Here is a 25,441-nt window from a genome sequence, read left to right on the forward strand (position 1 = left end):
TTTACATTGGTTGATGGAAATTAAGTTCAGAGGAGAAGAAATTTAGAAATTGAATTTTTTAGACTCTGAAATGATAAAAAAAATCGTTAATTAACGACAAAAAATAGAATAAGTTGATGTTAAATGCATTATTATTTTGCATTTTTAATCCTTTTTTGTATTAAGTTGTTTAAGTTTACGATGAAAAGTATTTAAAAAAAATGTAGGGTAGTGGGTAAAGTATTTTTGAATAAATAATAATAAAAAAAAGACTTTGTTTTTTTGCTGATAAATGTTTCCTATTTCATGGTCTTATAGAAACATAATAATAATAATAATAATGCTGACACAACATTCCATGAAGCAACAAGGTAATAATTATTTCAATTATTACCCTCACAGATTACTTGAGAATTCAAATTTTGAGTCTAATCGCAAGTTGAGGACTTAATCTTTATTACTTGTGAAGAAATTTTAGTTCCATGACTAAGTTAAAGATTAAATTTTTATGTATTAAAATTGAAAGTGCATTTCAAATAAATTATTCCTGAATTCGAACGGTCGACGAATCATAGCAAGTGAAGCTTTTTTCACTTGAATGTTGTTCTACTTCTGAATGAATTCCTAAAAGTGAGTTTCCCTATTTATTTTATTGATTAACTAAATTTTAAGTGCTTTTAATGATGTGTTAAACAAGCCAATGTTAAATCCGTGACTTTTTAATTTTGTGATTTGTTTAATTTTAATAAAAAACGGGTGGTCGAGTAGAGCAGCACTTCGCATTTTTGAAACATTTTAATTTTTTTATAATTTATAATTATATTAATACTAAATGAAGTTCACAATTAGATAGATAGGCGTCTTCTATAAGGGGGGATTTCGAAATGCATCCCACTGTGCTATGCACCAGTGAGTCTCGGGAAATCTCCTCTAGTGGTTCATTCCTGAGATAAATTTTCTCCACCCTCTGTTATAAATTCTCCAAGTGTGCTCTGACTAAAATAGATAGTCTGGAAGACTTTCTATTTTCTTTCGAAGTCATTCATATAGTGTTTTACAGTCAAAGAATTTGTTAAAGAGTGGTAAAGTTGATATTTATGTCTGGTGATGAACACTTCATAATGAAGAGGAGATGAGGCACCCATCCTCTATATCAAAACCGTCCTACCGCAGGATTTTATGCCAATATTATTGCTAAATTAAGAGAATATCCTAAGTTTTTATTTTTCTATAAATCAACTTTATTCTATCTAACTATTTCTTTATTTCTATTTAATGATGTCTTGTTAACAATTCGACCATATTAAGAAGATTAAATGATACATTCAGAAGAGAGATCGATACCGTGTCCCTATTTCACCTGATTTGTCACCTAAAATGTCAAAATATTTGAAGATAAACAAATTGAGCTTTCAAAGAGGGAGATTTTAAGCGCCAAAAGATAAGCAAAAATGCACCGGTCTAAAGCTCAGTGGGGGACTTTTGTGTCAAAATGGCGATTTCGAAATAAAATCCCCCCGTTTAGATGCTCCCATAAGGGTCTATTCCATAGTTTTAGGTAAAAACCCTATCAAAAAAACACAAATTATAACTGTTTTTTCATAAGTTTTTCACAAAATCTGTCCTTAAGTGGTCGACATAGGATACTTTACCTTATTACGGAAATAAAAATATTATTTCGAGTGGATTACGATTAGTTATAAACGATCTAGATAGCGAAGCGCCCAGATTAGCACACTTGACTATAGGTACTCTCTTTCCTTGATTGAATTTATTAATAAATAATTTCAAAATTTGCAGCAAATTAGGAAACAAATCATTTGGTTAAAATTACGAATTTTGCCATGTACCATTCTCTGGGTTTTTGATGGGGTTGATGGGTTAACCAAATTTTTGCCAATTACAATAGCTGTGAAAAGCAATGAAGACACGAAAATGCCGCTCTGTCTGACAGGTGCCCTACGAACTTGCATGCCAGTGCGTCTCTGTGAATTGTTTTGTTGTGTTCGCAATAAAGTGTTTTTCCTGCGAAAAAAGCCATTTTCCCGAGAAAAGGCGGATGGAAACTCCGAAAAAGAGCATGGGATTGGATTTCGACGTGGTGGAGTATATAAAAACAATACGTGGAGCTGCTCCACCATACAAATGCCCCGTGGACAAATGCGATAAATCCTACAAGTCGGCTATTGGAATGCAGTACCATCTGCTGAATTTTGACCATGACACCGGTACTACCATTACGCCCGTGGTGACGCCCTCACGCAAGAAGGGGCGCACTCGAGTACCTGGGACGCCTCAGAAAGTGCCACCGACGGAGGCACCCAAGGAGGCGGTCACGTACAATGAAGCCCTGGGTGTGGTTCAATTTGAGATTGAGGGTAAGACAATGGAGTTGTCTGTGACAGAGGATCTTCCATTGATGGATTTGGAGGAGTACCAGAAGTTAGTGGAGAAGGGTCAAGCAGCTCCAGCTGTTGAGCCTCAGTCAGAGCCGCATATTAAGCTTCCGGAGGCTGCAGTGAAGGAGCTGAAGAATTATAATATTTGCGACGCTCCTCCAAGGCCTAATGCCTACATCCGGTTTATTGAGAAGTCTGCTGAGGAATTGGACGGGGAGGTTGAGTATGATGTGGATGAGGAGGATACCACCTGGCTGGGAATTATTAATGAAAAACGTGCCAGTCAGGGTCTCAATCCAGTCAGTGTGGATTCTCTGGAGCTGCTGATGGATCGCCTGGAGAAGGAATCTTATTTTCAGGCAGCAGCCAATGGACAAAGTGGCTCAGTGGTTGATGATGATGCTGTCTGTTGCATTTGCATGGACGGTGAATGTCAGAACACAAATGTCATCTTGTTTTGTGACATGTGTAACCTGGCTGTACATCAGGATTGCTACGGTGTACCCTATATTCCTGAGGGTCAATGGCTCTGTCGGCGGTGCCTACAGTCCCCAAGTCGGCCCGTGGACTGTGTTCTGTGCCCCAACAAAGGAGGCGCCTTCAAACAAACCGATCGTTCCCAGTGGGCTCATGTCGTGTGCGCCCTGTGGATTCCGGAAGTGAGATTTGCCAATACCGTCTTCCTGGAGCCCATTGATTCCATCGAGACAATTCCGGCTGCTCGCTGGCGCCTGTCTTGCTATATTTGCAAGCAAAAATCCGTTGGGGCTTGCATCCAGTGCCATCGGACAAATTGCTATGCTGCCTTCCATGTCACATGCGCTCAGCAGGCTGGTCTTCATATGCGCATGGACACCGTACGGGACAGCGTGACGGGGAATGAGGCTCAGCCTATTATTGTTCAAAAAACAGCCTACTGCGATGCCCATACTCCAGCCGGATCGGCAGAAACGCCTGAAACCGAAGCTTCAGAGAAGGCACGCGAAGAATCTCGGAATAAAATGAAGCAGGCCCGGAAGTTGCTGGCCAAAAAACGCACTTCCGTCCCGGTCATTCTCATCCCAACAATCCCACCTGAGCGAGTCCAGGAGATTGCTCAGTTGGTGAATATTCAGAAGAAATCTCCATTTATTCAACGCCTCATAGCCTACTGGACCCTCAAGAGGCAGTATCGCAATGGAGTACCCCTGCTGAGGCGTCTGCAGAGCCAAGGGCAGTCTCACAGTGCCTTTGGGACAGGTCGCAGTGGTATTGAGGGATCTCCTGACACATCGGAACTGTATCAGCAACTGAAGTACTGGCAGTCACTGAGGCAGGATCTCGAGAGGGCAAGACTCTTATGCGAATTGGTGCGCAAGAGGGAGAAGTTAAAGGTGGCACTGTTCAAAGTCCAGGAGCAAACGCTAATGATGCAACTCAATCCCGTAGAGGCGGCCATGAAGAAACTTCTAGAGGGACTCGAACAGAAGGATACCACAGAGATCTTCAGGGAACCCGTGGACGTCAATGAAGTTCCCGACTACACGGACATTGTTAAGCATCCGATGGATCTCAGTACAATGGCCACAAAGCTCAAGAATGGAGCCTATGAGAGTCTCGATGATATGGAAGCTGATTTCGATTTGATGATTCGCAATTGCCTGGCCTACAACAACAAAGACACTATTTTCTACCGTGCTGGTGCTCGAATGCGTGATCAGGGTGGAGCATTGTTCAAAGCCGTGCGTAAGGATCTAGAAAAGGAAGGTTTAATCAGCATCAAGAAGACCGATGAGATTGTGGGACAGGAAATCGACGAAGAAGTGAAGATTTTGCTGCAGCAACCTCCAAATGAGAAGATTGTGACGAAATTGCAGATTCTCCTCGAGCGAGCAGTAGCTCGTCATGGACTGACCAAGACCAAGAGAGTGCGTCAGATCAAGTTAGAAATTGCTAAGATGAAGCGTGCCATTGCCAAACAAGAAACAGCCGGAGAGAGTAAAGTGGAAGTAACAGTTGCAGCAAAAGATACTCGTGCTTCAGATTCTGGTGTCAAACGAGAAGATCAGATCGCACAGACACCACCGTGCAGTCCAATGAAAACTCCCAACAATTCAGCTTCTCCATCTGGTGTCAATCGCCGAACGGCAGTTCTGTTCACGAGAAAGGCTCAGGCTGTCAAAAAACCCGATTTACCAATGAAGGAAGATTCATCATGTGACATACAGATTCCGGATAAAACAAAGGCGGCCAGAAAGCCAGGACGGAAGAAGACCAGTTCAACGAGAAAAAGTGTCGATGACAATTCCTTTGAACGGACTAAAGAGAGAAAATCCACTCCAACGGCCAGTGGAAGTCCCAAGAAGTCATCACCGGTGAAGGAACCACCCTTTGATAACATCCCAGACAGCTTTCGTGTGTACAGAACACAGCCCAAAAGGGATGTGCCAGATTCCGATGAGAGTGACATGAGCTTCACGCACAGCACCTGCAGCAGCTGCAGCGGATTCATGGATGATGGAAGTGGATCAGATTTTGGGTGAGTTCAATTTGAAAATCTCTGCACTGACTGAGAGAAATCCGAAAAAGTTAAAATAACATTCCGGAAATGTTTATTTTACCCTGCAATATTGATCCGAAATCGATGTAAATATTACTCTTTTTAGGTGTATTATGGATTAAAGTTACCCTTTTTCATGTTAATTTTACCCTTAAAAAGGTGTAAAATTAACCCTTAAAAGGGTGTAAAATTAACATTAGAAAATGTTGATATATTTTTACGCCTAAAAAGTGTTAAAATTATGAGGAAAAAGTTAATCGCACCCCCGTTTTTTCTCAGTGTAGAGTTACAGGCCAAACGGTTAGACACAACGGAGCTAAGGTTTTCGGAAACCCCACTACTTCTTAAGTATCATTTCACCCCTTCAGTTCCTTTCCAAAACCAGTTTTTTTGGGTATCTCAATATTTCGGATATTTCATCCCTATTCGAGGATTATCCTTGAATAATTCCTAATAGGGTTTTTTTTAAGTCAAAAGTTGAATACAATCCAGAAGGCGTATTTTTCAACCGATTTGTGCAAGTTTGGATTTTTTGGAAAGGTCTTGGGTTCTCCGACAAGCCTAAACTATTCTTAATGAGAAACAGCACAAGTCAATTCTTTTAAACTCAAGCTCTCAGCCCTTGACCTATTTTGCGTTAATGGAAACTCACGAGTATTTGAATGAAATAATCATGAACTGGTAATTTTTAATGGAACGCACTGCGTTTCTAATGGCATAAACGCCTAAAAAATTAAATTATTAAGAAATATCTATATATAAATAAAAAAATACTAAAATATGGTAAAGTTCAAAATTTTGTACTATTTCTATTAACTGAGCACCTGATGCAATCTGGAATCTTACAGTAACTATATAAGTGCCACTGACTAAGAAAACTACAGTGAAATACAGGGCGTTCTAAAATACTGCACTTCATTTCGATCGCTCAGAATAAGAAACGAATAACTCTCAGTAGGCAAATTTCACAGGAGAGCGATTTGAGGCTGAGATTTCACATGCAGAGTATAGGATTTTTGAGATCTAAAATCTCTATAACTTTGAAAGTACTTATCTTTCAAGTATAATATTCTCAGGGAAGGTAGAGGATATAAAGAAGTATTCAAAAAACGAATTTTGTAAAAAATCGAGTTGTTCGACTTATATTCAGAGTCGTCGATTTGTTGTTTACCATTGGGAGTTAATTTTTGAAATGCCCCAAAATTAATGTATCTTTAACGCTATAAATTTGAAATGCTTTTTTTTTATAAGCGGTTAGTGCTGATAATTAACCGAAAAATTGCTGTCGAAAATGTTTTATATGTATTACGACATTTTTCGAACTTATTCGAAAGAATCTTTTATGTGTACGCAAATTATCTTGGTTCAAAATGGTATTTCGTGTATTTTTTCTGTTTTGAATCCTCGGATCTTCTATAAGCCCTTATGTCCTAGACTCCCTAGACACACTTACTACTTATAATCAAAATAATGATCAGATTATATTTCCATCATTTTCTGACTAATCCGTATATCAGTTTAAGCCCCAAAACGGCTCAGTTAGTGAGAAACTGATGAGAATTTAGCCTGATCATTATTTTTATTATAATTACGTTAAGCCGTCCCTCGGCTTAAATTATACGTCTGTCTAGGGTATTATCGCGTTTACATTATTGGAGTAGAACTGTATTAATATTTCCATAATATGGTAAAATTTGTTAAGTTGCTCACTTAAGAAAAAGTTCAAATTCAAATTAATTTTTAGGCTGAAAATATCTTCGCATTATGAGTTCAAAGAGTTTTATTAAACTTTAGAGTTGAACAATAGATAAAACTGAAGTAAATTAAAGAAAAACAGTACATTCTCGTAAGTTGGACAAATATTTAGTCAGAATAAAAAGCAGTTGGAAAGTCAAACTTTTCTTGTGTAATGCTTACACGTTAAGACGCTTATGCAATTTTCCCCTTTATCTCCGGGTAACCCTTGAAGAATCTTAAGTTGACAAGAACTTCCTTTATACCCCAACAAGGAAATGTTCTGCAATTTCTGAAGAATTCTGTGTTACAGGGGTCCCAGGATTATACATATAATGGAATTATGCAAGTATACACTTAATCAACGTTGTCTATCATTAGGAGCTAATTTGCGAAATTATTTTTGGAATACCCCTGAATGTATGCAATTTTTACGCTGTAAATTTGCAATGCTTATCATATGAACAGTCGGCATGGAAAACAGTCCGAGATATTAGTGGTAGCAATATTTTGCATACATTACGGCGTTTCTGTGACTTATTCAGAAGAAATATCTTTTGGGTATGCAAAATTTTTATATGCATAAAGCCATTTCGCGCGGTTTTTCTCGGTCCTGAAAATATGCACAATCCCGGGACCCCTGTACTTCTTATCACTCACATGTCAATTTAAGCCAATTTTGTTACTTGGGTATTGTTTCAGATCCAGCTTCGATGATGATTCCTCGTACAGCGATAGTGAAGTTCACTCTAGTGAGAATGAGGAAGGCAAGGCGCAGCGTGAAGATAAACCAGCCTCCTTGGAGGCACTTCAATTGGTTTGGGCTAAGTGTACGGGCTACCCTTGGTACCCTGCCCTCATAATTGATCCTCAAATGCCCAAAGGTTTCGTACACAATGGCGTTCCGTTGCCTGTACCTCCGCAGGATGTGCTGGCGTTGCGCAAGAACAACACTGAACCTGTCTTCCTCGTGCTGTTCTTCGATGCTAAACGCACTTGGCAGTGGCTGCCAGCTAACAAATTGGAGCTTCTTGGATTGGATAAGGAAGTTGATCAAGCCAAGTTGACAGAGTCCAGAAAGCCAAAAGAGCGCAAAGCCGTCAAAAAAGCATACCAGAACGCTCTCGTTTATCAAAATCAAGTGTCCGAGTTGGAAGGAGGACAAAGTGGTAGGACACGCACTTGACGCTTTCTGTTTTGAACGATGAAGTAATAAGAAAAAAACGCATCTTCGTTCCATTCTCTTTATTATAAATTTTTCATTCAATAAATCTTCGAGATATTTTCATCCTGTTTCTTTTCGTTTGGAATATTGTACAATTTATACATTGACACTTATAAATCTCGTTCCATTATTTTTTTTTTATCGAAGAATAATATTTGTGAATTTATATGTGATATACAGTGAGAACATTTCGTGCTTGAGAAAAATCTATGATTATGTAGACTGTTGCAGTTTAGTGATTAAAATAGTAACTTCAGAAAATAAAAAATTATTATAAAAAGTGGTAAGGAGCAGTGAAAAAGACAAGTTCAAATTGAAAATAAATTGTAACTTAATTGTGAAAAAGTGTCTTTCAAGTGATAAATATAACAAGAGGACATTCATCAAAGACAATATTCTAACGGGTGCTCCAAGCCGGATATATTGGCTATTTATTGATACAATTATTTCTGTCTGTCTGATCTATTTTGTCCGATCAGTGAAGACCATCTTTAAGTATTAGAACTAAAGAAAAGCTTACGAAATGTAGGGGTGCAGTCACCCTCATCTGCGGTAGTTAAATATGATAAAAATGAGATGAACTGAAAAATGATAAAAAAAAAACGGAAGCTTTTTCAATTCGCTCTACCAACTGATCAAAACCATTCCATTTACTTGCTACGTCTCCAACATGAATCCCATCTTTTAGTAATTTATTACGATTCCAAGCATATACGTAAGAATGTATACTTGGAAAGTCGCTACACGATTAATCACCGTCGAATCAGCGGTGAATCAAAGTAGATTTAGGGCAGAATCAGATTGACAGTAAAATGCTCACCGTCACCGTCAAAGCCCTCACCGTATTTCATTGATTTACGCATTTTCATTGCAATTCTTACGCAAATTTTCCTTTACGATATTACCTTGTCTCATACTCGGTGGCACTAGGTGAAAATAGTATAAGAAAATTGAATAAATAAAGCGAAAATGCGATAAACGGTAAGCAAAACAAAAAACTGTAGGATTTTTTGCTACAGTTTTTCGTACAGTTTCATTGCTCACCGTTTATCGCATTTTCGCTTTATTTATTCAATTTTCTTATACTATTTTCACCTAGGGCCACCGAGTATGAGATAAGGCAATACGGTAATGGAAAATTTGCGTAAGAATTGCAATGAAAATGCGTAAATCAACGAAATACGGTGAGGGCTTTGACGGTGACGGTGAGCATTTTACTGTCAATGTGATTCTGCCCTTACTTCAAATATCCAAATTTTGACTTGACTTTCTTTCAGTAGAGATTATTATTATTAATAATTGTACGTGGCATCAGCCGATGGTAAATTGCATCCTCCCATGGTTGTTAATAAATATGTCCGAGTACCAGCTATCGTAAGGAACACCACGCTACGTGAGTGGGGAATTGGTCTTTCACAATCAGGAGGGTAATTCCGTAACACTCTGACAATGCCATATGACAAATTGGGTTCGAATCTTTAGAGAGCTTTTTGAAAATGCGATTGTGTAGCCATAGCATTGCCATTTCAGCTCACGTGGCATTGTCAGAAGTCACATATTTGAGATTTCTGGCAATTCAAATGACAATGAATTTTGTTAAACCAATCAACCAATACGTATTGTATTCTCATAAAATCATCAAGTAAAGGGATTTCATTAAAAAAAAAATCAATTAATTGCCTTTTCGAACTCATATGATATGACAAAAAAAAGCTCGATTGGCATTGCCAGGTTTTGAACTCACGCGTGACAATGTCACGAAAATTACGTAATTCCGCTAAAGGATGGATGGCAGCGGAAGTTTTCCTTGATTACATCAAAAATGTTTTTTTATCCAGAAATCCTTCGAAGACAAATCCAACTCTCTATAGTCAAGGGTGCTAATCCGGGCGCTTCGCTATCTGGATCGTATATGACTAATCCACTTAAAATAATATTTTTATTTTCGTAATATAGTCATTACAGAAACATAATATAACTATTCAATAGAGTGTTTCAACAAGGAAAAAAAATTGGCACTATTCTCGAGGTGCTGTATTTGATGAGACAAGAAAGTTTTTCCTCGACGACCGTATGATCAAACGCCGTTTAGAAGTGGCTGAACGACCCTCTCTGTAGTGTAAAATCAGAAAAATGTTCTATAGAGAGGGTCGTTCAGCCACCCCTAAACGGCGTCTGATCATTTGGTCGTCGAAGAAAAACTTTCTTGTCTCATCATATAGAGCACCCTGAGAATAGTGCCAAAAAAAATTTTTCCTTGTTGAAACACCCTACTGATGGCCTCACTACACATTAAACTTTGCTTGGCAAAGAATTTTTTGCGAAAGCTTGATACATCTGGAGAGGCGTTTTCCTACTTTCGTAATAAGTTTAAACATCTAACAGAGGCAAAGGCCCTTTAGTGTAATGTCACAGGACAGGACCACAAATTCGTTCATTGCTGGAGGATGATGAGTTTTCATCGAAGCTAACAATGAGGCAAGAGCGTGGCGCACGCATTCGAAAGTGTATCGCCGGTTGACTCAGCAACTGTGCTAACTGCATTTATTTTGTGTCAGCATTCGATGTAAGCAACGCATCGTTGCGCGGCGTTTGCAACGAATGCAGAGCAGACACAAAGCAAATGCAGTTAGCACAGTTGCTGAGACAACCGACGGCGACGCTATGTAAAAACTTTCTTGGGAACCATCGGAACGAGGACTATATGGCTGTTGGTAGGTATTATTTTATTTCTGAAGAACAAATATTTTAAAAGTCTTTTTGTACAAATGTTTTTTTTTTTACTTTTAGAACTCTAGATAAAAGTTTATATATAATGAGGGTCTCGTTCCATACTACACAGAAAAAAATGTTTTGTAAAATTGTTAGTAAATGTTTGTGAATTCCTATTGGGGACTTACGAAATGCTCGTAAATCGTATAACCCACAAACAAGTTCGTAAAATTTTGTACTTTTTTCACAAAAATTGTTCGTCAGATGATCACTAGACGAGCATTTTTTTTATTCTTTTGCAAACATTTGTTCGTAACTCTTCATAAACACACAAGAAAGTTCGTAAAATTTTGTCATTTGTTTGTAAGTTATTGCCACACAAACCAGGCCAGACAGTTTTTGCCAGTCAGAAACTGATGTAAATATAATATGATCATATTTTGAATATAGTGTTATGCCGTTTGCCGGCTTAAGTCGTAAGTGCATCTAGGGCATACGGATGTCGAAAAAGACAATACTTAGGGAGTGCATGCCATCAAGCAGAAATATAGCGAGATTCTGAACAATTACGCCGCCCTTAACTGAGGAAATAATTAATTTTGCAAACTGCATAAGAACAAACGATCTATTTGTTAGATAGATCCTCAAAAAAAAATTATAGTTATTCAGTTTACATTGGCGTTTTCAACCTAAAATGCCATTTCAAATTTCATCTCCAGATATAATTCTACGCAGGGAAGAATTATACTTAAAAAACTTATATGAAAGATGATAAATTACCGAATGATATCGAGTTAGATGAGATGAAAGAAGCCAATTCCGTGAACCTGGAATTCTTCATACTTCTTGGGAAAAACGATATAATCGAGCTAAAACTTTCATACGCAGCAATTAAAGCGTCAAGAGTACTCAAAAGTCTTAAAATGATTTGGAAGGTGAGGAATATTGTCGATATTAATGCACTGCTTGCTGATCATGCTAACAATGGTACAACATTTGTATAATGACACAACTATTTAACAAACTTCATAAAAGGACGACCAAAGAATAATAATTTATATATCTGCCTGAAAACCTGAAAATTGGCATAGGATAAGTGTGACAAATTTCGGCATAGTTGCATGCAAGCGCTAAAGTCTCAAGTTTGAAATGTAATATTTATAATACAAATTTAATTTTTTTTTGTTACTTCTTTATAAGTAAAGTTGCTAGGAACCTTGTAGACAATTTATCGTCTTTATTTTCTCTAAAATCATTCTTATTACATTTTAAAATGAATCAAAATGTAGACATAGCATTGGTGGCCTATTCCGACCACCTTCATTCTCATAGTTCCTTGCCCTTCCGGAATTCTTCCAGTCTTTTTCTTATTATCTCCTTGGGTTTAAGCGACATTTTTTGTTATTTTTTTTTGCATTGTAAAATCTCTAGAGTATGCAAAAACTAAAAATTCATGGAAATTTCAGGAACAAAAAAAATGGCCGAAATTGTAAGCTGGCCGGAATTTTGTACATTAACCGTATGTAGAAAACGACTTGTTCAAATTTCTTGAAACGTGTATCAAAGGAACACAATCTGAAGTTGGATATTGGGAAAACCAGTGATAAGCCCAGACAGCTTACAGCTGAATTCTTTACAGCAAACTTCAAAGTTCTTGCAATTTGGAATGCGTGAAAAATCGATGGTGAGTTGAATTTTTGGGGCAAAGAATTGTATCAGGCTAACTGATCTCGGTGGTCGAAATTAATAAAATTGACTCAATGCGATTTTCTATAGTTCTAGCACCCCTTTTAGATCAGGAAAATTTCATAAAGTCAAAATTCACTTCGCTTTCTCAAAAGATTTGCATAAGACTCTACTCTTTCGGTCTGAAAATTGGACTGAACTAAATTTAATTTGGTGTGATGTTCAAAATAAGAAGAAGAGTGCGAAAGAGTAGGATAGACATATGTAAAACTTTTAAGAAGGACAAGGATGTGAATTTGGATTTTATGGAATTTTCCTGACCTAAAAGGTGTGCCGAAGGCATTACCTTGAAAATTCAACTAAGAACCGAATTTGTATGCATTTTGAGGATCGCCTGTAAAGAAATTCTTCTACCATAAACTTATTTGGGTTTATCACTAATTTTTCATTTTTTTTAATTAACAAAATTTTAGGCATTTTTAATTAGATTTTCTCAAGCAATCATAAATCTCACTAACTATTCGCAGAAATATCTGAAGCTCATAAAATTCTCAGGCTTATAGGAAAATTTTTTTTTCAACCTGAAAACATATTAATATCTTTTTCTCATCTTTGGATCACACGATGAAAATATCCCTTACATACTGTCCTTAATTAAAAAATATTTACACACACTGATCATTTGACAAAATCGTTAAGTATTTATATTAAAAAATAATTTCTATATGCTACTGACTCACAAGTTATCCATCTGTCTTTTCTGGCTCACAACAAAGTGATTACTTTCCCAAAGATTGTGGTATGATCCTCAGGATCACTTCATATAGTATGAAGCCGGAGCACGTCCGGCTGTATATGTGCTCATGGGAATGCCCTGGGGTCCAGGAATTGGATGATTGGATGTCTGTCCTCCACCAACTCCACCGCCATACATATCACCCGCATTTGGTTCATAGTCCACATCATAATAGATGCCAGATTGATTCTGGAAGTAGACAAAATCACTCTGAGCAGTCTTTAATGTCACTCCCATTGCTCCATTTCTTCATCTCAATAATTCCAAAAATACGTAGGATATGGTTTACTTACTGTGACACTCGCATTGCTGCGAGATTTTGGACGGGGAACTTGGAAATTTCTTCCTAGGAGATCCGTTCGGTCTTCCTCTTCGCTAGAACTGGAATTTTCGAGTGTTCTCATACCACTCGATCGATTATTTAGTGTCAGTCTGCAAGAAGAAAAATTATTCTAAACAATATACGGAAAAAAACCTTGGAAAGCTAAGTTTTGGTAATGAAAGAGTCATCCAACGGAACTGTAACGTTTCAAAAAGATGTTTTTTCTAATCCAAAATAAATTCCATTCATACGAACAAGAAAAGTAGAGACAGCTTTTTCTCATTTGAGAATTTATTTCAAATTTTAGACCATTATCCTGAGAATGATTGTCGAAAAGGCTTGGGACGGGAGTATGCAAAAAGCATATGATCGAGTGCCGAGAGAACAACTTTGAGATGTACTGCACGAGTACGGTTTGGATGAGGAATTGGTGGGAGCCATCACTGAGAGAAATTCGAAAAAGTTAAAATTGCATTCCGGAAATGTTTATTTTACCCTGCAGTATTGATCCGAAATCGGTGTAAATATTACCCTTTTTAAGTGTATTGGGGGTTAAAGTTACCCTTTTTCATGTTAATTTTACACTTAAAAAAGTGTAAAATTAACATTAAAAAATGTTGATATATTTTTACACATAAAAAGTGTTATAGTTATGAGGAAAAAAAGTTAATCGCACCTCCGTTTTTTTCTCAGTGATCCAGTCATTGTACAGAGATTGTAATAGCTGTGTTCGTGTAAACGGATCCAAGTCGGAAACTTTTCAGGTGGGTGTTGGACTGCGCCAGGGGTGTGTTCTATCACCATTATCGTTCATATTATATGGACAAGATAATGGAGCGCAGTCGGAGGCAGAATGCGATTCGTATTGAGGATTTCAGGGTGAGTCATCTCCACTTTGTAGATGATTTGGTTCTCTTTGGATCTTCTGCGGAACAGCATCAACGCGCACTTGACCGATTTGTAAATGTTTATGACGAAACAAGGATGAAAATGAATGTGGTTAAGTCGGAGGTAATGGTAATCTCCTGACAGCCCGTATAATGCACTCTACATGTTAGTGAAGTCTCATTGAAACAGGTGGAGAAGTTGAAGTACCTCGGGGTGTTATTTACGAGTGATGGCAGGATGGAGGCAAAATCTGCAGTAATGAGGGAGACATTGGCACAAACCAGGTAAGGAAAGCCGAGCTTAGTCGTTCGGCTAAATTATCGGTTTTCAAAGCTGTGTTCCTTCCTATTCTCACCTATTATTATTATTATTATTATTATTATTACTTTATTTAATCACAAGAATAAAGTCATCCCTTTTACAATTGTGATAATAAAAAAATCAGAAAAATGAGGAACATAAAAAAATAGAGAATGACAAGAATTCAGAATTAGAGTGTTCAAGAAACAAATTAATTGCTTCTAGGATCCAGCCTAAAGATAGAAATTATGAATAGCAGCCGCAGAAATACGGCAATCACTCGGAAGAGAATTAAACAGAATGACGCCTTTTACAAAGTCATCTTGAACTTTAGGCACTATGAGTCCTCGAACCCTGGCAGAACTCCCCCTAACCAGAAGACACGACAGGTACCCAGGACATCCAGAAATCAGCAAATGGAATAGAAATAGCACTGCTCTCATTCTCAGATGAGATGGTAAATCGCAGCCAACAAATATGTGACTGAAAGGGGAAATATGGTCTCGACGACTTAAGCCGCAGATATACCTAACACAATCATTAAACGAAACTGAAAGACGACGGATTGTGTCACTATCCGCCGCAAAGAAGATCTCTGTTCCATAGTTGAAGAATGGAAGAAGAAGCGCTCGCGCGAGGATCAAACGGGTATCATAGGGTGATGTCCCGGAAGCGTCGAAGGTATAAAGAGAATAGTTGACCTTACGGCAAATAGAAGTGGCCCGATCAGACCAGGAGAGTTGTGTTGAAGATTACACCTAGATTTTTGATCTGATCAACGAAAGGGATAATTTCACCGTGTAGGCGTAAAGGATAAAGATCAGGGAAAGCAGTTTTTTTTTGGAGATAACAATAGCTTGAGACTTTTAGGATTCAAAACTAATCCATTTAATGAAGCCCAGTGCTCAATATAAGAGAGATTTGCATTCATAAGATCGAAAGCTTGAAGAGGATTAGAGGAATCTCCCTCCACATAAATTTTGAGGTCATCAGTATATAGGTGAAACAAGCAGTTACGTAAAACTGAGGATAAATCATTAATAAAGAGAGAAAACAGCAAAGGACCAAGAATTCAACCCTGCCCAATGCCCTTACTTAAGAAGGTTGGTGGTGAGACGTCCTGACCAAATCTGACAATTTGCGATCTACCTGTAAAGTAAGACCGAACAAGGGCTACTGCTGAAGACGAGAATTTAAAAAGAGGTCCTAAGAGGCCTATGGTCATGAGATTTGAATAATGACCGAAAAAGTAAAATCGCGAGTACAAGCTGCCGAGATGAGATACCTCCGGGCGGTTAAGGGAATCACTCGTCGAGATCGAGTAAGGAACGTAGCCGTTCGAGAGGTCTCGAGTCGAGGAGTTGCTTCTTCGAGTTGAGAGATCACAACTTCGATGGTATGGTCATGTTCAATGCATAATTGAAGATAGATTCTCCAGAAAAGCCATGCAAGCCATGGTGAGGAGACCTCGACCTCGGGGCAGACCTAGAACAAGGTGGCTGAATCAAATTCAGGATCTTGCGTGGGAGTGCATTGGGATCGAATCCGAACATCTTCCTGAAGTGGCGGAGAATCGACAGGAGTGGGTTGTTAACCTTGATGTCATGGGTCCGCGACCCCAATAGGGACAAGCGGTTGAAAATAATGATGATGATGATGATTTTCGACGATTGTATTACAGAACGCAAACTCATTTTACTCTGAAGAACTGTCTTCAACGCTTCGACACTAGTATTTATACCTAGCACTAATCTTGGATTACAAAATGTCTAAAAACTAGTTAAGCAGATCATTGTCACTTTTTTTAATAATCTTGTTTGGCACTTGATTTGTATGAAGGTACTGGGTCTTGTTGGAACGGCCACTCCCTTTCATCAAAATTTTTGTGTTCCCATAGCTTCAGAGATCTTTCCAAGACTATTTTACGCATTTTACAAAACACATTTGCATTTATTCTGAACACCACCCAGCGAGCACAGTTAGCTGAGAAAAGCAGTGTCTTCAACATATATTTTGTAAATCGATCAGCAAAAATATGCTGACCGGTCAGCAGTTCTCGAATAAAAAGTGCTAACCAAATATATGGAAATGGCACTGCCTCGCAAATGTCGTTTTAATATTTGCAAAATTCAGCTGAAAATACATGTTTTCAACTGAATTGAAATGGTTTAGCATTTAATGTTCGCTGGGTAGCGACAGTAAAAACAGCCCAGATAATCAAAGGTGGTAATGTTTGACTTTTCTTGTCTTTAGTGGCCATTAGATTAATATCTCGGAAACTGATTACAAACGACGAAACGAAGTACAGTAGAGTCTCGCTATAAGCCATCGCTCTATAGTCCACAATTTATCGACCGTTGATTTCAAAACACTGATTTTAAGTTAGGTTATGTTTTTTTAGTATGCGAAATTCATAATTATTTTAATATTTTTGGCAAACTTTATTAAGTAGTTGTGATAATTGTGATCCACAATGAAGAGAGCAAGGACAAGTACCACAATCGCAAAGAAAGTGGAAGCCGTCGAGCAATTTCAATACTAAAAGTCGTTGATAATTTTAAAAAATTACATGGACTATAGTGCGACCCAAGTGTCAAATTTGAAACCAAATATGGACTATAGCGAGACTCTACTGTAATTCAGTCTCTCTGCCGTGCCTAACTTTTCTTTAAGATCATTAATCGTTGTACTTTTCATAGGTTGTTTCTCTGCCTCAAAGGAGAACATTTCGTTCAATTCGGTTTTTCATTTTCAAAACAACACCACGGTCTGGAGACAACGTAGTTTCTCTTCCACTACTTTCAAATTTTCTCAGTATGCCTGTTTTTCATTTTAAACTTATAATTCGTCCTTACAACAGTGTACATAAAGGGAAATCAAGTAGGTTTTTTAATAAATCGTAAAACAAAATCGAAATATTGCGCGAATTCTTACACAAGGCCTGCCATATCGCATCTTGAATAAACATTAAATGAACACTAAATGACTCCTTGAAAACTTAATCAAGCCATAAAAATTTCACAGGAATTTTATAAATCTTCGGATTGAACTTACCTTGGGAGGGGCACCGGCGGCATGGTGCTTGAATGCATGGGCAATGTGCCAGCCATGGACATGTTGCCACTCATACCGCCCAGGCTGGCCATCGTCTGCATTCCTGGATACCCAAAGATAGCCGACGAAGGCCTCGTTGATGCAGCTACAGGCTCAGCTGCATAATGATTAGCCTGAGCCATTACATCAGCAATCTGGGCCCATCGCATCCTATCCTCCAGTGTCATTTGGTAGGGTGCCTGTCCCATCACTGGCGTCTTCACCTGTGTACCTGCCATATACCCAAATACTGGACTTCCAATGGCATTTTTCTGTTCTCTGTGCCATCTGCGACTCCACATGACTAAACAGATGAGTGTTAGCACGATGATAATCACTGCTGCAACTGATGCTCCAATAGCTACTCCCAGTACTTCTCCATCAATCTCACACTGAGCTCCATAGTAATTGCTGAGACATGAACATGTCTGAGCTCCAGCAGCATCATAGCTGCATGTGCCACGGTTGTTGCAAAAAGTGTCCGGACACGATTGGCATATCCGTCCAGCACGTTGTGGTTGATCAGCCCAAGGATCCCTGAGTCCAGTCGTACATTCACATCGAAAACTACCCCACACATTAGTGCATAGGGCCTCTGGATGACAATCATTCAATTCAGTTGACATGCACTCATCCACATCCTGCAAACTTGTTACAGCACCCGGTGGACTGTCCACAAAAAGCGCCGAATTCCCAATATTGTTGTTACGTCTGCCGGAAAAATATGATATTCATATTACCTCTACACGGTCAGGAGAAAGTGTGGTACCTTAGGTCGAATGAAAGTAAAATGGTTCCCTTGATATGAAAGTCAAAAAATCAAGGTAAGATTCTCAACGTGAGCTAACTTGTAATTTTCGCAAATTCGATTTAGAATTGAAGTTAGGGCCCATAGTGCAATAATTTCGAGTCAAATTCGTGAAATCCTTATGTTAAGTAACGTGCACGTCACATAAAGCGCAGAGTAGAAGCGGTCATCATATCAACGCCTGCGTACTTTTAAAACTTTAGGAAAAATATCTTTTTTACACTAAAATCTAACCAAAAAGAACGTGAACGAAATAGAGATAGAGATATAAATACGAATACGATAAGAAATCCGAAAAAGTCAAAATAACATTCCGGAAAAGTTTATTTTACCCTGCAGTATTGATCCGAAATCGGTGTAAATATTACCCTTTTTAGGTGTATTATGGATTAAAGTTACCCTTTTTTCACGTAGATTTTACCCTCAAAATTTTACCCTCTTTTTTTTCTCAGCGATTGGATTCAAATTCAAATCTTCCGGTGTTCGTCAGAGGCAGCTCTTTTTCTCAATTAAAAAATTCAAAATTTTCTCCAAAGCTTTCGACCCTTAGTATGGGTATTAGGGCGTTTCAAGTAGGAAAAAAAATTTTTGGCACTATTCTGAGGGTGCTCTACATGATGAGAGAAGAAAGTTTTTCTTCTACAACCATATGATTAGACGTCGTTTAGAGGTGGCTGAGCGACCCTCTCTGTAGTGTAAAATCCGGTAAAATCAGAAATTTGTTCTACAGAGAGTGGTCTACAGAGAGCTCAAGGCTAGGTCCCCCTTACCCAGTGTCAGACGGGCCCCTCGTATTTGAGTTAAATATATACATAATATATTATATATATTGTAATCCTTACTACCAAGAGGTCGTATTTTTTTTTTAGAATTTTGGAAACCTTAATTTTTGAGTTTTTTTGACAACACTGTTTATCTGTCTGATCCGTATGCCCGTTCGACAACTCTAAAGGCCAAGCTTGGAACCTGTTGGGGATCCCCTTAAGTCGATCCTAGGATCAGTAACATGCCCTTTATTTTAGCCCCACCACTCTCCTTGCTCTCTAGAACCATGTATTTCTTTAGAATTGCTGAAAACGAGTTTTGCGATTCTTTTATATTTGAATATGCTTCAGAGGGGTCCCGGTCAAAATCCCGAAGGCCAAAATCCCGAATTCTTAAAAGTGTCATAGCACCCCCACGATTGCACCGGCGCTAGCTGGAGGCAAAGGAAAACTTTTTATGTTTTGGGGAATTATTCTACGCATTATCCTACATATAATTTCATCCCTTTGAGGATTTTGAACATTCGGGATTTTGGCTTTCGGTATTTTGTCTGCCTCCAGTTTTAGAGATTACCCAGTTGCATATTTCATGCTTATACGAAAATATCGTTAGATCGAATCGACAGTATCGATAAATCTATATCAGTTAGATTAAGTGAATGTCGACTTATTACAGATTGTTGGGCCATTCATTGCGACATTTTTAATAGAATGAGACTGTTGATAAACATCTATATTAGTTACAAGAACTGCAGCTATCGTTTAAAGTTTTCAGAATCGACAGTCGATAGTATTGAAAATAAGTTATCATGTCACCCCAGTTTATCAAGGTCAAAGGTTAAGAAGGCTCTAGAGAGCACATTTATCAAGCGAATGGGGTTATTTTTAGGCTCGATAGAAGGATCTTGGAATTTCGGATGAAAGTGAACGGGTTTCAATTTAGTTCTAAATCGGTAATGGACCGGTTCATAACCGATAAATAATTTTGATCCGAATTTTAAATATGTTACTCCTAAGGTGTATTTTGAGCAATATTTTGAGTTATTTATAAATCGGTCCAAACTGGTTTTGAATCGGTAATGAACCGGTTACAAACCGATAAAATACTTTTGGCCGAAAATCAGTTCTATTACTTTTTTAAACAATTTTTTGGGGAGCCATCAGGAAGTTACGAAACACATATTGACAAAATTTGAGTTTGATCGAAGAACGTCAGATTTCGATTTAGGTGATACAGTAGATTCTCTCTCAATCCGGCATATGGGGCAAAATGTCATCCAAATTATGGAGAGATTTGGGCATCAAAATCATTAATAAATTCCACAAAAAGCGCTCAAATTTTAAGAATCACGATAAAACAAGGGGAAATACAGCGAATTTGAACAAATTTGCTTTAAAATCAAACGTGAAAATCGCTAACAAAATTTTGTGCCCGATTGAGAAAGAGCCGATTGAGCGAGAGTCCACTGTATTGTTAAGAATCTCATCTAACTAAGATTATTGATAAATAACACAAATAGCACAATTATATAGTAAATATTTAAAATAAGGTGTCACTCGCATTGAGGAACCCTATTCAATTGTCCGAGAATGAAATGTGTGAAATCCGAGAAACCCAATTTCTGCATCGTGAAACCCAAGAAACCCAAGAATTTCATTGCGAAACCCGAGAAACCAGAAACCCTTGTTAGAAAAACTGGGAATGAGTTACCCCTTGATTGAAAAAAATATTATAACACTGTGCAACAATTTTAAACTTTTTCTTTGTCCCTGGGTCCTCATGCTATTTTTTCTGTTGCTAGGGTCAAATGATTTACGAAAATTTTTATCATTTTGATTTCATTTGGATTTTGCGCCTGGAATCTAGGCAAAACCGTTTTTGCCGTTTTTTGATACTTGGGTGCTTATATCTCCGATTCTGCTGAACCGATTTATTTCTTAATATGGGATCATTTTGTTCTCCTTTACATGCCCGATAATCCTTTGGACAAATGGAGTTCGTGCAACTGACACCAGGGGCGCTGTAGTCTCATATATGTCAGAAAACATGGAAAAATCGAACTTTTTAGCAATTTTAATCGAAAATATCTCGAAAACTAGGACTGTCCCTAACAATTTGTTTTCTAGGTTTGATAGAGAATTTTATTAGCTACATTTTCATCCATGTGCAATTTTTCTCTCAGATTGTTTTTTAACCTCGAAATTGAGGTTCAAACGAAAATCGAGCACTTAGACAACTAGAGAAAACCTTCACAATTTCGGGTGTTAATATTTTTTTCCTACCGATTAGGCAACACAAGCCCTTATTATAATAGTTATTGCTTGAATATCGATAATATGGTAATTTTTGTATGCTATTTTAATTACTCAGATGTTATTTTATTAATTGGAAATTTGTATAAAGCTTTAACTTAAGTGATATACAAAGTAACACTTACAAGTTCAAAAATTAGTAGTCTTGTGTTTTTTTTTAAATTTTATTTAGGACTAGTTTTAGATTTATTTCGACGAAAATTGCGTAATCATGAGGTTAAAGCCGATAATTGTAGGAAAACTTGCATAGAAGAATAATAAATTGAATTTTTAAAATGTCTTCAATGCAGAGTTTTCCATGAATTACTGGTATGTAAAAGGTAAAATAGATGCTTATAGATTATAAAACATAAATTTAATAAGAAATATTTAAAATTATGCAATTAATATGCCTTTTTTGTAATAAAATTTTTTAAGATTGAAGTAAGACTGAAATCTATAGTTACTAAGGATATTATTCGAGTTATTAACTTGTATTATACCTAAACACACTTTATAAAACAGTAAAAATGATTAAACTTCTACAGTTGTCAAAAACAAGTTAAAGAAATACCGTGGGTTTTCTAAATTTGAAAAGAAAAAGTCAAAATGTTTAAAATAGTAAAGATTTTCTCTAATTGGCTAAGTGCTCGATTTTCGTTTGAACCTCAATTTCGAGGTTAAAAAACAATCTGAGAGAAAAATTGAACATGGATGAAAATGTAGCTAATAAAATTCTCTATCAAACCTAGAAAACAAATTGTTAGGGACAGTCCTAGTTTTCGAGATATTTTTGATCAAAGTTGCTAAAAAGTTCGATTTTTCCATGTTTTCTAACATTTATGAGACTACAGCGCCCCTGGTGTCAGTTGTACGAACTTCATCTGTTCAGAGGATTTATCGGGCATGTAAAGGAGACCAAATTATTCCATAGTGAGAAATAAATCGGTTCAGCAGAATCGGAAATATAGGAACCCAAGTATCAAAAAACGGCAAAAACGGTTTTGCCTAGATTCCAGGCGCAAAATCCAAATGAAATCAAAATTATAAGTATTTTCGTAAATCATTTGACCCTAGCAATAGAAAAAATAGCATGAGAACCCAGGGACACAAAAAAGCTCAGAATTGTTGCACAGTGTAATTGAATTACATTGTAAAATGCTTACCGGTGAATAACACCCAAAAGATGCCTCTGAATGTCTCCTTTGAGTGCTGGCCGCAGTGTATCACCATTCTCCTCAAGCTGAAGAGTGACATTGACAAAGACACCAGCTGATCCTTTAGCAGGATCTCCCTTGTAGATTCCATTGACATGAGCTTCCATGAATTCATCTGAGAATGGTGTCATTGACATGGCTGAATCCACAGCACGCATAGTTTCAAAACTCAGCTGTCCATACGGTTCACTGGAATGATCTGCCAGCTTTTGATCCCACACCACGCGTCTCTCATAGATCCTATCTACACGAAGTGACATAAACAAAGATACAACCTTTCGGCATGGTTCTCGATGCTTCCGGCGTGAGTAACCTGTTAAGGAAGAAAATATTTTTACCATTATTGGCATGGGATATTCCATTTGCGTCATTTGAGTTGAAATATTAATTTTGGGTGAGTAGTAAATTCACAAACTTTCCCTCTATAACACTTTCACAAAAACCACACATGCCATAGCAATTATTATTAGTCATTTTGAATAGTTAAATTTACCTGGACGACAGTGGCAACTGGATACTCCATTATCTGTCTTGCAACGCTCATTTTGTGCCTGATCACATGTTGAATCATCTCCCACGATGCATGTATCAATGCGAACGGGTGGTTTTTGGGGCCTTGGCCGATATTGAGGAACTCTTGGTGGTGACAATTTGACACTTTCAGTTTCCGCAACAGCATATCCAGTTCCTGTATGTCCTGGCGGAATTGTAGGTGTTGGTTTGATGGTGGTAGAAGTCTTTGTGATAGATGATGGTGCTTCAGTTGGTTCCCCAAACAGATTGATGTATGTCCTTTTGCCGTCAATTGAAACAAAACCTTCATCTCCAGTTGGTGATACTATAATATCTCCAGTTCCAATGGCTCCAAAGGGCTTAATATTGACCGTCTGAACACCAGAATTACCACCAGTTGGACCCTGAATGGCCGATAGGGTAACATCAAAGATTTCTCCATATCCTGGTGGCTGAGCTGAATTACTCACATAAGGATGGGGTTTTGAAGGACGTTGAGGTGATGGTCGAGGACGTCCTTGACCACCTGGTTTGAATTCTGGATCATCAAGAACAATTCCCGGCCGAGGATGATAGGGAAGCGTTGAATGATGAGACGTAGAAGATTTTTCAACTTCTGTTGTTGAAATTTCTAGTTTAGTCATTGCTGAAGATGTTTCTAACGGAATCTCCGATGGGATCTTTGTGATTTCTGGGACTTTTTCAATTGTTTCTGTCGAAATGGACGATGGTACAGGAATATCCTCAATTGACGATTCAATTTGAACTGAAGATGTTTCCTTCCTATCACTAGACACTATTTCTGCTACTGTTGACGTAGTCACTTTACTGGCCATCTCAGTAGAACTAGTGATCTCAAATGGAGTCACAGGTATAATTGGTTTCTTCTCCGTGGACTTTGGTTTGTCCTTTTTCTTTGATAATTCTTCTTTTTTTACTGGTACATCTTCTTCAGTGCTTTCCTTTTTGACATCTTGTTCAGGACCCTCGACGGATACTTCATAAGTATTTACATCCAAATTTGTTTCCGTCATATTTCCCTCAGTTACAGTCTCAGCTGTTGACGTTGTAAGGGGTGGAAGGGTTGGGGGATCCTTACCTTGAAGATGTTCAGACAACGGCAGAGGTTTATATGGAGGAATTGGACGCCTGGTATTACTTCCAAGTGGTGGTCTTGGTGGTCTTGGTCGTTGCCAAGGTGGTCGATTTTGTGAAATAAATCCCGGACGATAGTTTTGCTGCATTGACGGAACAATTTGTTCAGGAATTGGGACACCAGTTAGAAAAGGTCTTACAGGACCTTCTGGTCGGTCAAAGGGATAAGGTGGTGGTGGTCTCAATGAAGATGTTGGTGTTGCTTCAAATTCCCCAATTGGCTGAGCATCAGAAATTCTCGGTGGACCCCTATTGTTAATTCTTGTTGCAATTGGTCTACGTGTTATTTGAGTATTTGCATGAACATTGACATTCCCATTTAAGAGTTTTACAATTCCTGTTATGATATCTTGAATGTCCGGATTGGCATTTTGCCGAGGTCCATTGTTAATTTTGGGCGTTGTTGTTTCAGATTCCACAATCTGGGATGTGGGCGTCGCATTGATTGATGGGGTCCCCGAGGGAGGACCCCCTTTCACTAAAAAAGACTCACTCTCGAGATCCTTTCCAAATCGCATTTTCTGTGTCATTTCCCCTGTCAACAGATCATTTTCAGCCCGAATTGACGTTGTTGGTTCAATCATGGTAAAATATCGTCCAGAACTCGAAGATGCCTCAACATCATTATCATCAACATGCTTAAGCTCAGACCTTGCAGAGATATCATTGATAATAGGCAAGGCAGATCTTTCAACTCGTTCATGATTGTGATCTCGACTGTTTGGATTACGGTTCTCCCAAACTTGTGTCTCAGACGCCTGAGACGTCTCCAAATCCTCAGCGAAACGCACAAATCTATCCGGATTCTCTGATTTTGGAGACATATTTGATATTGAATATCTCTCCCCATACGCAACTACAAAGTCAAACGAAAAAAAAATGATTCTATTTTAGTGAGAAGTTTTTTTTTCTCAACAATTCCACAAGTTGATACTCTATAATTCCCAATTTGCTCCCACATAACAAGAAAAATATAATTTGTTGCTTAGTAATTAGATAAAATCAAGACAATCATCAAA

General features: G+C 37.9%; 2 protein-coding genes across 5 annotated transcripts in view; one reads left to right on the top strand and one right to left on the bottom strand.

Moving 5' to 3' along the window:
• The first annotated feature begins 1,914 nt into the window (after window positions 1-1,914).
• LOC129801251 (bromodomain-containing protein homolog) lies at window positions 1,915-7,939 on the top strand. The gene is made up of 2 exons (XM_055846135.1): window positions 1,915-4,896; window positions 7,354-7,939. The coding sequence occupies exons 1-2, from the start codon at window positions 2,039-2,041 to the stop codon at window positions 7,835-7,837; spliced, it is 3,342 nt and encodes a 1,113-aa protein (XP_055702110.1). The 5' UTR covers window positions 1,915-2,038; the 3' UTR covers window positions 7,838-7,939.
• Window positions 7,940-12,952: 5,013 nt separating this feature from the next.
• Window positions 12,953-25,441, bottom strand: part of LOC129801249 (uncharacterized) — a 48,681-nt gene continuing 36,192 nt past the window's right edge. For 2 of the 4 annotated variants that reach the window (XM_055846129.1, XM_055846130.1), the window contains 5 exons: window positions 23,248-25,278; window positions 22,704-23,067; window positions 17,635-18,384; window positions 13,364-13,502; window positions 12,953-13,289 (listed from right to left, as the gene is read on the bottom strand). In XM_055846129.1, the coding sequence (XP_055702104.1) occupies window positions 13,089-13,289; window positions 13,364-13,502; window positions 17,635-18,384; window positions 22,704-23,067; window positions 23,248-25,278 (3,485 nt within the window). In that variant the 3' untranslated portion in view covers window positions 12,953-13,088. The remainder of the gene's footprint in view (window positions 13,290-13,363; window positions 13,503-17,634; window positions 18,385-22,703; window positions 23,068-23,247; window positions 25,279-25,441) is intronic. The other 2 variants (XM_055846132.1, XM_055846131.1) reach the window with 2 other exon arrangements.

Source organism: Phlebotomus papatasi, chromosome 2, assembly GCF_024763615.1.
Source record: "Phlebotomus papatasi isolate M1 chromosome 2, Ppap_2.1, whole genome shotgun sequence".
Lineage (NCBI taxonomy): Eukaryota > Metazoa > Arthropoda > Insecta > Diptera > Psychodidae > Phlebotomus > Phlebotomus papatasi.